The sequence below is a fragment of the Mesoplodon bidens genome (assembly GCF_964165515.1).
Source record: "Mesoplodon bidens genome assembly, chromosome: 15".
NCBI lineage: Eukaryota > Metazoa > Chordata > Mammalia > Artiodactyla > Ziphiidae > Mesoplodon > Mesoplodon bidens.
The window spans coordinates 3,863,211-3,876,024 of NC_138171.1; the positions used below are offsets into that span (position 1 = coordinate 3,863,211).

At 37.6% G+C, this 12,814-nt stretch overlaps 1 protein-coding gene across 1 annotated transcript in view; it reads left to right on the plus strand.

Moving 5' to 3' along the window:
- The window catches only part of SYCP2 (synaptonemal complex protein 2), a gene marked incomplete at its 5' end in the record, with an annotated part of 59,597 nt that extends 55,231 nt beyond the window's left edge, over nucleotides 1–4,366 (plus strand). The window contains 7 exons of the mRNA XM_081256423.1: nucleotides 157–284; nucleotides 1,443–1,537; nucleotides 1,627–1,726; nucleotides 2,356–2,414; nucleotides 2,526–2,604; nucleotides 2,706–2,762; nucleotides 3,673–4,366. Coding sequence (XP_081112549.1) covers nucleotides 157–284; nucleotides 1,443–1,537; nucleotides 1,627–1,726; nucleotides 2,356–2,414; nucleotides 2,526–2,604; nucleotides 2,706–2,762; nucleotides 3,673–3,747 — 593 coding nt within the window. The 3' untranslated portion in view covers nucleotides 3,748–4,366. The remainder of the gene's footprint in view (nucleotides 1–156; nucleotides 285–1,442; nucleotides 1,538–1,626; nucleotides 1,727–2,355; nucleotides 2,415–2,525; nucleotides 2,605–2,705; nucleotides 2,763–3,672) is intronic.
- Nucleotides 4,367–12,814: the final 8,448 nt, after the last annotated feature.

Below are 12,814 nucleotides of genomic sequence, written 5' to 3' on the forward strand. Positions count from 1 at the left end.
AAATGAAAAATATAGTAGTCTGTCTTTGATTTTATAATCCTTAGATTACATACAGAATCTAAAAATAAGATAGATTTGTTCTCAGCCTCATGACAAATAATGCTAAATTTGTAACAATGCGTATCCTAATTTTGGCTGATTGTCTTCATTTTTTAGTGTCTGAAAGTATATCTCCATTATCAACAAATGACTTTTCTATTCCTGGGGAGAACTGGGAAACTGAAATTTCAGGTATAGGGACGATGTGTGAGGAGCTCAATACAGAATTTAGGAGGAAAGTTCATGTGAGTTGTCATTCTTTAAATTATGATTTATATTTACACCCAATAACATGACAATATGCCACACTTTCTACTAGACTGTCAGTTTGACCCTCTGGCAACAAAACACTTCTTCATGAACTCACCTTTCCTCATGTACTGGTGAAAAATTGGAGTGATTCCTAGGCGAAAAGCCTTATTATCTCATGAGCCCAGTTCCTTTTCTACAATCTGTGCATTACTTGTATTCTTTCTTTTTCTATGGGTTCTGTCTCTTTGTCCTATTTTCCTTTTCAGTTTAACATTTTGAGTCTTCTGTGATTTTTCTTTTTTTTTCTGAACGATTTTCTTTTCATGCCTAGTCTTTTTAATACATTCTTTAATCTCCACAGCAGTGACTGCTTGTGAGGGTACTATATTAAAGTATAGAGGATGAGCAGCCTCAGTCAGAGAAATCCATTTCACTTTGTTTCACCAGTTCTGTACTTACAGATCCTTAGTTACTGAGGTTCCAACATGGTGATATTTACAAAAACACTTTATAAAATAATTTTAAATTATTATTGTTTTCTCCACCTATCTTTTTCTCACATGCCTATATTTAGAGTAGACAGTTCTTTTTGCCCTCCTGTTAAGAGAAGATATTTTTCTGCACAGGTTATCAGCCCTATCTCTTCTTTGCCTTTTTCATCTCTTCATGGGTAAAATCTGAAATTATTTAAGATTCTGTATTTCTTTTGTTTTGACTTGATTTATCCAAGGTCAATCTCATCTAAACAGAGAAGCCCTGATTCATATATCCTGTTACATATCTGTGACTAGCTGCAAATATATGTTTTTATGAAAAATGGTAATAAATAACTTTGAGTGTGACTCTTACGCTGTGTTCCTGAAGAGAATTATATAATCACTAGCATTTTTGTAAATGTAGAATGTCACGTACTTATGAAAATAATTACCAATTCCAACCCTCAGTCAGAGCCTTCCTGGTGGAACTAGGCCCTGCTCTGACTGAGCTTATTTATTAACACTTCAGTTGAAATCACTGAGTTTTTAATTTTTCACTTTTCTAAGTTCTTCTTAGGCATTTATATTTCATGGAAAAGGCTTTGGCCTTAATATAGTCTTGGTTAGATTATTATTTTGTAAAGATTTTTCAAGTGAAAAATGAGTATTTTTCAGATCCGCCACAAAATGATGGATAATTTTACTAAGCAGTCTTGGAAAACGGCTCAACAACATATAAGAACAGTGAACCATCAGATTCAGGAGTATAGGTCTGTGCTAAAAATCCCTTCTGAAATATTCTAAGTGCTGTGCTATAAGTGCTATCATTTTTTTTAATCTCATTTTGTTTCTTTAATAGGATTAAAAAACTTGAAAAATTCCAACTCATCATCATAGAGGAGCTGGAGAATTTTGAAAAAGAGTCACAGTCTTTAAAAGATTTGGAGAAGGAATTTGTGGTTTGTGCTTTTAAGAGTTTAAAAATAATTTTAAAACCTCATTTTTAAAGAGCTACACTCAGGAAAACTTCTATTAACCTTCTGCTTTTAGACCACACCATAAAGGATTTTGTTTTTTTAGAACATAATTTAATCTTAGATTTTTAGTTAGTTTCATATACATACACTAAAAATACAGACTTAAGTTTATGATGCAGGGGAGGGATAAATTGGGAATTTGGGATTAACCAGACACATACTACTATATATATAAAAATGGATTAACAACAAAGACCTACTACTATATAGCACAGGGAACTATATTCAATATCTTGTAATAACCTGTAATGGAAAAGAATCTGAAAAAGAATATATATGTATGTATAACTGAATCACTTTGCTATATACATCTGAAACACTGTAAATCAACTATACTTCAGTAAATATATAAAGTTTATGATGAATACCTTTGATGATAAAGGAGAAAGTCTGAGTTTGCTTTCAATTTTTTTTAATCTGAAAGAGTATAGGACATCTGCAATATTCTTAGCATATAGCCAAGTTTTTAAAATTAGGAATATAAATATAGTAAATTCTGCTAATTTTTAGTCATAATTATACTATAATCAGTTTTATATTTTGAAATTTAGGGCTTTTGGGAAAAGGTATTTCAGAAGTTCAGTGCCTATCAAAAAAGTGAACAGCAGAGGTCAGTATGACATTCTTAATGATTAGAATCTATAACATTAGATTTTTTTATTGTAATAGTTTAATTTGTTAATTAAAATACAAAGGTAACTTTCACTATTTTATTTGTTAGACTTCACCTTTTAAAAGCTTCATTGGGAAAGAATGTCTTCTACAACATTGATTATGAAGAAACTATTTTTACATCTGAGGTATAAATTTTATATATAATCTCAATATTAGTCAGTCTAACTTGTCTTTTTGTTGTGAAAATTTTACAGTAAATTTCATGGGGGAAATTATTTATTCACAGATGTGTTTGATGAAAGAAAACATGAAAATGCTGCAAGACAGACTTCTTAAGGAAATGGTAAATCAGCTATCTAGTTTGGGGTTTTCAAATGGAATGATCAGTCATGCTTTTTTATATATTTAAATGGGAAATTCTTCCACAGGTTTTTCTTCTTTCTTTTGGGATTGAGAGAAGCCAGTTTTAGCCCCACTGGGGTTCTTTAAGTTTTTAAAATTAATACAGTAGAAAAATAGGAGTGATTTAAATAATGAATCCCTCTCCTAAGGAAGAAAAGATGGATTTAGAAATTTTAAAATAAGCTAGAAGCATGATCTCTTTGTATGCATCTAAGCACGATGCACTGCAACAGTCCTGATGTGTCTTCTGAAGTCCTGTGTCAGGCAGAGCTACCCAGAAAGAACTACTGTCTACTTGGACAAGACTTCATTTCCTTAGATTTGGGGATAAAAGTAGCTGGCTTTGCAGAGTTCTAGTAGACCAGCAACTGCAATCAGGGGTTGGGGAGGGGGGAAGGTGTCTAAAGGTACTTCTCCCAAGTGAACATGCCTTTGGTGTTTTCTCAAAGATGGAGGCATTTCTATGTGTATTTTAGTACTAATCTTTGATACAGGATATTTTAATACACAGAACCAGTATGCTGATACATAGCAGAGGATCAGGATGTGCGGCTAAGCCAGTTCAGCTTAAAAGCACATAAGCTAACTAACTAGACTGATTCTTGCTGAAGTTCTTCTCCAGACTACAGATTTAATATTTAAAGGAAGAAAGTAAAAAATACATTTCAATGATTTCGGGTTTAAAAGATGAGGTCTTCTCGCAACTGATCATCTAAATTCATCTAAATATATCTAAAATATCAGTAATAAGCACATAATTCTGTAGATATCTAGGAACAGACCCTGGGGAATTGGGTAGAATGAACACTGATACATAATATCTAATACCTTGATTTTTTTCTTGGCCATAGCAAGAAGAGCAGCTTCTTAATGTACGCAGAGGACTGATGTCATTATTCATGGCTCATGAAAGAAACAATGTGTGATGTCTAGTTGTTATCAACAAGTTTTATCCAGTTATTCCTTTGTGTGTATAGCTGAGGAATACCAGAGTAGCTCTACAAAGAAAATACATGTCACCCAGGCAAGAGTACCTTTGTAGGAACCTCTAAATTCAAAGAAATGTCCTCTAATGGATGAGAAAGAACCTACAGTCACTATAACATGACTCTTGAGACCCAAAGACTTTTGTCTGTACAATACTATTTTTTTTAGAAAGTTTTGGGAAACTAATCAGTAAAAGAAATTGGCTTGTTTTTGGAGTAATATTTGGATGAGACAAATACTGCCAAGTTAACTATACTCATAAACTAATTATTTCTTTAATAAACTAAAATTTATCATATAAAATATATTTTTAAAGTTTGAACTAAATAAATAAAGTATTATTAAAATTTACTAGTTCAGAATATACTACAAGTAATAAAGATTTAGTGATGCATAGAAGGGGGAGGAGTCTGATTTAAAATGCTTCCCCGAGTGTAAATCAGTACTTTCAGCACACTGTTGGAGAGTATATTTATTCAGTTATGGCTCCATTGTATTAGAAGGCACTAACTAGCCTAAAATAGTTAACATGTCTATCTAGAATTAAAATGGTATTAACTCGCAGCAGGCTTTTGACAAGTACTTTTTAAGCCCTAGTGTTCATTGTAATAATATATTTTGCTAGATTAATGTATAAAAGTGAATATATTTGCTTTAATTATATAATAAAGTTGAAATAAATGCTGTCACTTGGATTTTATACAATTATTTTACTTTATAAATCATTTTCCTCTTTTATGAACATTGGATCAAGCAAAATATCCTCCAATCAATCAGACATCTGAAGTATAACAGCACGCAGCCTCACTCACTGCCGCACTTACCTGCTTCACGGTAGCAGAGTATTTGGATGTTACTGGTATTTAAATAGAGTGGTAAAGGCTTCTTAGTCTAGATAAGCAAAGGAAAACCCTTCACATCTTAGCTTTATCCCAGTGCTAGAATCAGCTAAGATTTACTGATTGATTGATACGGTAGCAGGGATTCTATGTCAAGAAACAGTGACAGGTCTGCTGTACTATTAACTACTACTCAGGAGTGGAAACTCCATGTTGCCCCGTGAGACTTCTTTAGAATCAGTCCCATCGTGACACACATCCTTGTTTGCCTCATCCTTGGCCAGACCTTCCAAGACTCCTAAATAATACATTATGCTAATTCCTATACCGTGCTCTGTGTGTAATCCTACCCAGGTTCCTACTTCCTCCCAGCTCTTTAAACTGTTCTGCTGTGACCTTGTCATGACCATAGTTGTGCCCTGAATCTCACCTTCAAACATCATCACCCCAGCTTGCTTTCTAGAGTAGTCCCAGGCTGTTTACTCCACCACTCTTTTGCTATGCCTGTTAGTTACCCTTCTTGTCCTACCTTCTTTCCTTACCGATTCTAGGGTCATTAGTCCAAAATAATAGTCTCTTGCCCTCTCTCCTCTCCTCAACTTTATCCACTAGTTCATATCCCTCATTCCACAACCTGAACATCACTTGAGAAGTATAATCAAGGTTTAAATTTATGACTGCATATTTCAAGTGGCTACACAGCATTGCTCAGTAATCCTTATTCTGCCCTGTTCAACTGCCTTCACCGTGTTTCCAGAGTATTACTGTACATCAGTACCTCTTTCCTTAGTTCTTTACCTTTTAGGGGATGGCCTTACCTCATACTTTCCTTCTCTCTTCTCCCTAAAATCTAACATGTTACCTGCATCAATACTGGCATTTCTGGTTTCTCACATGTTCCAGCGGCAGAATAGCCTCATTATTTCAGGACAATCTAATCCCCCTGCTAGTGCTCTGAATCCTGTTGTCTGACTTCTCTCTACTGGTGTGTATAGCCCACACTTTTTTTTTAAAAAAAGGACTTTGACAACAAGTTCCTGTTTAACTGCTGCCCTCCCTGTGTAATTCTCTACTCACACAGAACGTATCAAAAGAATTATCGCCAGTTACTATCTCAACTTACACACTTATTTGCCCCTTACCTATCACCTCCCCTAGGTCCAGCTTCTGTCCCTACAATTCCACTGAGACAGCTTTTATCAAAATCACCAGTTATTTTACCAAATCCTATCTCTGCGGACTTCTCATGCAGCTTCTCAGTGCCATTTTCCACAGTTAACAACCCCCTGGCTGGCACATATTTTCCACTCTAATAGGGGGCTCATTCCTGGCTTCCCTGTTGCCTCTTACTAGGGGGCGCATTCCTAGTCTATCACTGCAATCTATACCTTCTCAGGTAATTCCGCCTTTGTATTGATGACTTCCAAATGTAGAAACATGCTGACCTTTACTTGGGACATCAGAACGCCATATACACTGCTTTATTGATAGTTTTAATAAACATCTCAATTCTCCACAAACAACTCGATTTCTCTCAGCCGCAGTCTCTCTCACCACCAGAGAAAAAAAATGGACCTGTCCTTCCATCTCAGTAAACGTCACTTTTATCCACCCAACTATTCACGCCAAAACCTAGAAGTAATTCCTGATTGCTCCATTTCTTTTGGCCGGTTAGTCCTGCAGATTGTACTGCCAAAATATGTTCTACATATATATATACTTTCTGTCACTTCCACTGTCACTACCTTTGACAGTGTCAACATCATTTCTCACATAGACGATTTCAACAGCCTCCTAAATTACTTTCCAGCATGCATACTTGCCTTTTTACAACCCATTATGCACTTAGCAGCCAATATGTTCTTGCTAAATCATAAATCACACCATGCTTCTGACTCCGTATGTAAAACTCTCCAGTGAAAATACATTCTTAACCAATGGGTCAAAGAAGAAATCACAAAGGAAATTAGAAAATACTTGGGGACAAATGAAAATGCAACATAAAGCAGTGCTCAGGAATTTATAGCTGTACATTTATATACATTAAAAATAAAGGTCTCAAATCAATAACCTAACTTTATAACTTTAAAGAACTAGAAAAAGAGCAAACTACACCCAAAGCTGTCAGAAGGAAGGAAATGATATTAGAGATTTTTTTAAAAAAGAATAGAAAACTAAGTAAAACCAAAAGTTGATTCTTTGAAAGTCCTTCATTAAGTCTTAGTGATGCAAACACAGGCAGCTGAGTGGGTCTTTTATCTCCTGCCAGGACCCTGACTGACACCCCAGATGACACAGACCCTGCCTGCCCTGCCCACTTTTCTCTCCTCACAGCCTCCTTAGGGAGACTGAGCTATTATGTCCATCCCACACATCATGACTCTTCCTTCGCCAGGCTCAGGCCCCCTCCTCCCTCCCAGAACCATCTTTGCCAGTCTTATGGCTAATAAAGACCCGGGTTTGACCTGCTCCTCTCCTGCCTCTGCCCTCGCTCCAAGAGATGAGACAGATCACTTCTCAGTCAGCAAGTAGGCGACAACCCGTGGGCACACACGTGGTGGGAGGCACAGGCATGGCTCCGAACTGCCTGCCTTTCCTTCACTCACCCCCAGGGCTCCAACCAGGAGTCCTGTCTGGAAGCTGGAAGTGGCCAAGGGCCACTTGAGTGGGACAGGGGGAAGAAAAGGAAGGCCCGGGGTGAGGAGAGGGAGGTACTTGCTCTGAGACTGGGTCCTCTCTAGACCTTTGCCCTCTTCCCCCACCATCACCTCCCTTTGGTTGAACAGCCCTGAACCATGGGGTCAATGCTGTCAGCAGCCCAAGGCCGAGTTTGCACAAAATCCATGTGTCCTTTGGGAAACGTGATGTCAGTGTTCGCTCAGCATATAACCCCCTCCTATCTAGGTCTGAGGTCCTTGGAAATGGAACCTTAAAAGGAGAAAATCTGGAAGACACCTCCTGGAGTACTGCACATCTGAGCCATGGGGCTTCATGAGCAAACTTACACAAGTTATCCCAACTTTGACTTGAGGAAGTCATCTAAGCAGAGAATCTAAGGAAGTCTTTTGGTGGTTCTGCCTCCCCCTTCCACCGCTGTCTCCCACCCCCAATCCACCCCTACCCCAGATCTAACCTCCCTCCCTCCCTCCAACTACAGCTTCAGTCCCCAGGGCCAAGACTAAGGTGAGGAGAAGTAAGGCACTTGCCTTGGGGGGCAGAATTTTAAGGGGATGCCAAAAAAAATTCATCAATCAAGATAAATAATATCTGAATGCAATATTTTAAAACATCAAAATCAATGCAAAAAAATCCAAGATGAACAAAATAGCAAATTTTAAAATAAACCTTAGAAAGGGGAAAAAAAAGTTGATTCTTTGAAAAGATCAAGAAAATTGATAAACCATTAGTTAGATTGCCTAAGAGCAACAGAAGACTAAACCTTCTAAAATCAGAAATTGGGAATATTACTATTGACCTTACAAAAATAGGATTACAAGAGAATTATGAACGACTGCCAACAAATTAGACAGCTTGTATGAAATGGATGAATTCTTAGAAACACTAACTACCAAAACTGATTCAAGAAACAGAAAATCTGAACAGACTTACAACAAGTAAAGAGATTTAATCAGTAACCAAAAACCTCCCAGCAAAGAATTCTACCAAACATTTAAAGAAGAATTAATACCAGTCCTTCTCAAATGCTTCCAGAAAACAGAAGAGGGAACATTCCTAACTCATTCTATGAGGCCAGCGATACCTTGCTACCAAAGTCAGATAAAGATGTCACAAGAAAATTACAGACCAATATCCCTTATGAATATAAATGTAAAATCTTTAACAAAATACTAGCAAACTGAATCCAGCAGCATATTAAAAGGAGTATATTTAATGAAGGAGTTGAAAGATCTGAACACTGAAAACTACAAAACACTTTTTGTAGTTGAAAGAAAGAAGACCTAAGTAAGTGGAAAAGACATCCCATGGCCATCCCATCCGATTGCAAGGCTTAATGCTGTTAAATGGCAATACTCTCTGAAGCAGTCTACACATTTAATGCAATCCCTATCAAAATTCCAAGCCCTTTCTGCAGAAATGAAAAAGCCAATCCTAAAAATCACACAGAAATGGAAGGGACCCAACATAGCAAAACAATGTTGATAAAAGAATAATAAAGTTGGAGGACTCACAGTTCCCAATTTCATACTTACTATAAAGCTAAATTAAAACAATATATGGTACCTACGGAAGGACAGACGTAACAGCAATGAACTAGAATTGAGAGTCTAGCAATAAACCTATTCATCTATGGTCAGTTGAGTTTCATCAAGGGTGCCAAGACCATTTGGTGGAGAAATAGTAGTCTCCTCAACCAATGGTTATGGGACAACTGGATAGCCACATGCCAAACAAAAAAATTGGACTCTCTCATACCATATGTAAAAATTAACGTTAAATGGATCAAAACCCTAAAAGAGCTAAAACTATAAAACCCTTAGGAAAAAAACAAAGTAAATCTTCATGACCTTGGATTTGGCAATGGATTCTTAGATATGACACCAAAAACACCAGCAACAGGAAAAAAATGTAATTTGGACTTCATCAAAATATTCTTTTAAAAAAGGACTTTTGTGCATCAAAGAATACTTCCATGAAAGGAAATAAGAACCTACAGAAGGGGAGAAAATATTTGCAAATCATATATCTCATTAGGGTCTAGTATCCAAAATATACAAAGAATACTTACAGCTCAACAACAAAATGACAACCTGATTAAAATATATGGGCAAAGGACTGTGGATAAACAGTTCTCCAGAGAAGACATACCAATGTCCAACAAACACATGAACACATACTGAGCATCATTAGTCATTAGGAAAATGGAAATCAAAACCATCATGAGATCCCAACTTTATACCTGCTAGGATGGTTAGAATAAAAAAACAGTAAGTGTTGGCAAGGATGTGCAGGAATGGGAACCCTTGTGCATTTCTGGGGGAATGTAGAATGATGCAGCCACTCTGGATAACAATTTGGTGGTTCCTCAAAAAGTTAGGCAAGGGGGCTTCCCTGGTGGTGCAGCAGTTAAGAATCCGCCTGCCAATTCAGGGGACACCAGTTCAATCCCTGGTCTGGGAAGATCCCAGATGCCATGGAGCAACTAAGCCCACTCGCCACAACTACTGAACCTGCGCTCTAGAGCCTGCGAGCCGCGACTACTGAGCCCGGGCGCCACAACTACTGAAGCCCACGCACCTAGAGCCCACGCTCTGCAACAAGAGAAGCTACTGCAATGAGAAGCCCGCGCATCGCAACGAAGAGTAGCCCCTGCTCGCCGCAACTAGAGAAAGCCCGTGCACAGCAACGAAGAAGCCAATGCAGCCAAAAATAAAATATATTAAATATATTTTTTAAAAAAAGAAAAATTGGGGCTTCCCTGGTGGCGCAGTGGTTGAGAGTCCGCCTGCCGATGCAGGGGACACGGGTTCGTGCCCCGGTCTAGGAAGATCCCACATGCCGCAGAGCGGCTGGGCCCGTGAGCCATGGCCGTTGAGCCTGTGCGTCCGGAGCCTGTGCTCCGCAACGGGAGAGGCCACAACATTGAGAGGCCCACATGCCGCCAAAAAAAGAAAAAGAAAAATTGTACAATTAAAAAAAAATTAGACAAGGAATTATCCTATGACTCAGCAATTCCACTCTTAGTTATATACCCAAAAGGATTGAAAACAGATATCTAACAAATACTTTCGTACAAGAATGTCCACAATAGCACTATTCACAATAGCTAAAAGGTGGAAACAGCCCAAATGGCCATCAAATAAACAAACATGTAGTATATCTATGCAATGGAGTATTTTTCAGCCATAAGAGGAAGGAAGTATTGATTAATGTTACAGTGTGAATGAATCTCAAAAGCATTAGGCTAAGTGAAAGAAAATAGACACAAAAGGTCACGTATGATTCAATTTACAGGTAATATCCAGGAATTATAAATTCATAGAATCAGAAAGCAGGTTAGTGTTTGGTAAGGGGAGAACGAGGAGTAGCTACCTAAAGGGTATGGGGTCTTCTTCGGCTGTGATGAAAATGTTCTGGAACTAGATAGAAGCGGTGGCTGTACGACTTTGTGACTGTATTAAATGCCATTGAACTGTATTCTTTAACACTGTTTCATGTTATCTCCTTTTCACCTGAATTAAAAAACAACAACAAAGAACCTCTGCAGAGGTTTTCTGTGTCCGTAAAACCCAACCTTTATATCATGGCCTAAAATGCCGTACATGAGCTAGCCCCTGCCTCTTTCTTCACTCTGATTTTCTACTCCTTTTTTCTTGTACAGTATACTTCAAAAATTCTATGGGGACAGGAACCTTGTCTGCCTTGTTCATCACTATTTCCAGAACCTAAAAAGAGTGCCTGGAACAGTAGGCTTGCACAGTGTGAATAAGTGAGTGAACAGATGTAGTGTTTCTAGGGAGGAATTTGCTAATAAGTACAGAGAGGGCCAATGTGCCTCCTAAAACTCTTCAGATCCTCAAATCCCATATAATGTTGGTATTTCTATTAAAATTGATAAAGTATTAGTCAACCAGCCATATGAGCATCTATTATGTGACATGTACTGTGCTCAGCTCTATATACAAAGGTAAGAAATGAACCCTCTCCTTGTACTTAAAAATGGTATCTATGTGTTTTTAAAGCAGTCATGTAGAATCATATGGATTTCTATTTTATTGGCACCTTTGAAGAACTGTGTAGGCAAATCAGAGGTACACAGGCTGCATTACCAAAGACGATGTCATATTTGTAATGGTTAGTTTCTGTTTCTTAAAAACATATTAGGTCAAGGGGCTTCCCTGGTGGCGCGGTGGTTGAGATCTGCCTGCCGATGCAGGGGACGCGGGTTCGTGCCCCGGTCCGGGAAGATCCCACGTGCCACGGAGCGGCTAGGCCCGTGAGCCACGGCCACTGAGCCTGCGCGTCCGGAGCCTGTGCTCCGCGACAGGAAAAGCCACAACAGTGAGAGGCCCGCGTACCGCAAACAAACAAACAAACAAACAAAAAAACATATTAGGTCAAAAGAGCCAATGGAAATATCCTAAAACAACATCTAGAGGGAAATAACTCAATATTTTTTTCAGGAATACAAATGTGTTGAATGAGATCTATATGTTGTACAATCTTGAACTGTAGATAATATAATTTTGGTTTACGCTGTGATAGCAATAATTTTAAGTAAACGGAAGTTGGAGCAGAGTGTGTTTCACTGTCACACTAATGGAACATTTGCCTTTAATATCAATAGGGCCTTTGGTATTTTTACCTAACTTGATGTGCATTCTACCCATGTCAAATAACTACTGTCAGTGTGAGCTTATGAGTTTGAAATTTGTAACAGATTTGACATTAAAATTTCAAGCTTATTTAGAAATAAAATTAACTGTTCTGTGTAATTCAACATTTTCTATTATATATTTACTTAAACTTTAAAAAAAGTTTTTAGAGCAGGAGTAGGCAAACTCTTTTTTAAAGGCCTACACAGTAAATGTTTTAGGTGAAAAAGGTAAATTTGAGGATACCATGTAGGTAGTTTAAACATGTCAAATGTAACCATTTTAAAATGTAACGACAATTCTTAGCTTGCAGACCATTAACAAAAAAAAGGCAGATTTGGTCTATGGGCTGTAGTCTGCAAGACCCCTAGGTTTAGAAGAAACATTTTGAAGATCAGATCTCTCTGTTCTTTACTACAAAATTTATTCCTCAATTTATCTTACTATAGTGATTTAAATCAATTTTGCATTAGTAGATGTTAATGATTATGTTAATTAACTAATATAGCTAACATTTCTTGACTTTCCTATTTCAAACCTACTAAAAAATAAATAGGCATTGTTGCTAATGACTTATACGTCTTACCTGGATCACAATTTAACACGATGTTGATGCAGGTTTACGACACTTCAATTAAATGGAGCTGTACAACGGTAACTGTTCCAGAAGAACACATGGGAAAGGTCACAGAAGAGAGAAAAAATTTTGCAGCATTAGTATAGCCAGGCAGAAACTTAAATACTAAACTCTACAGACATCACTACAGAGACTTAAATGCCACCCAATTCTGATACCATAGATGCCCAACAGATCCTTGAGTGGGCAGTAGACT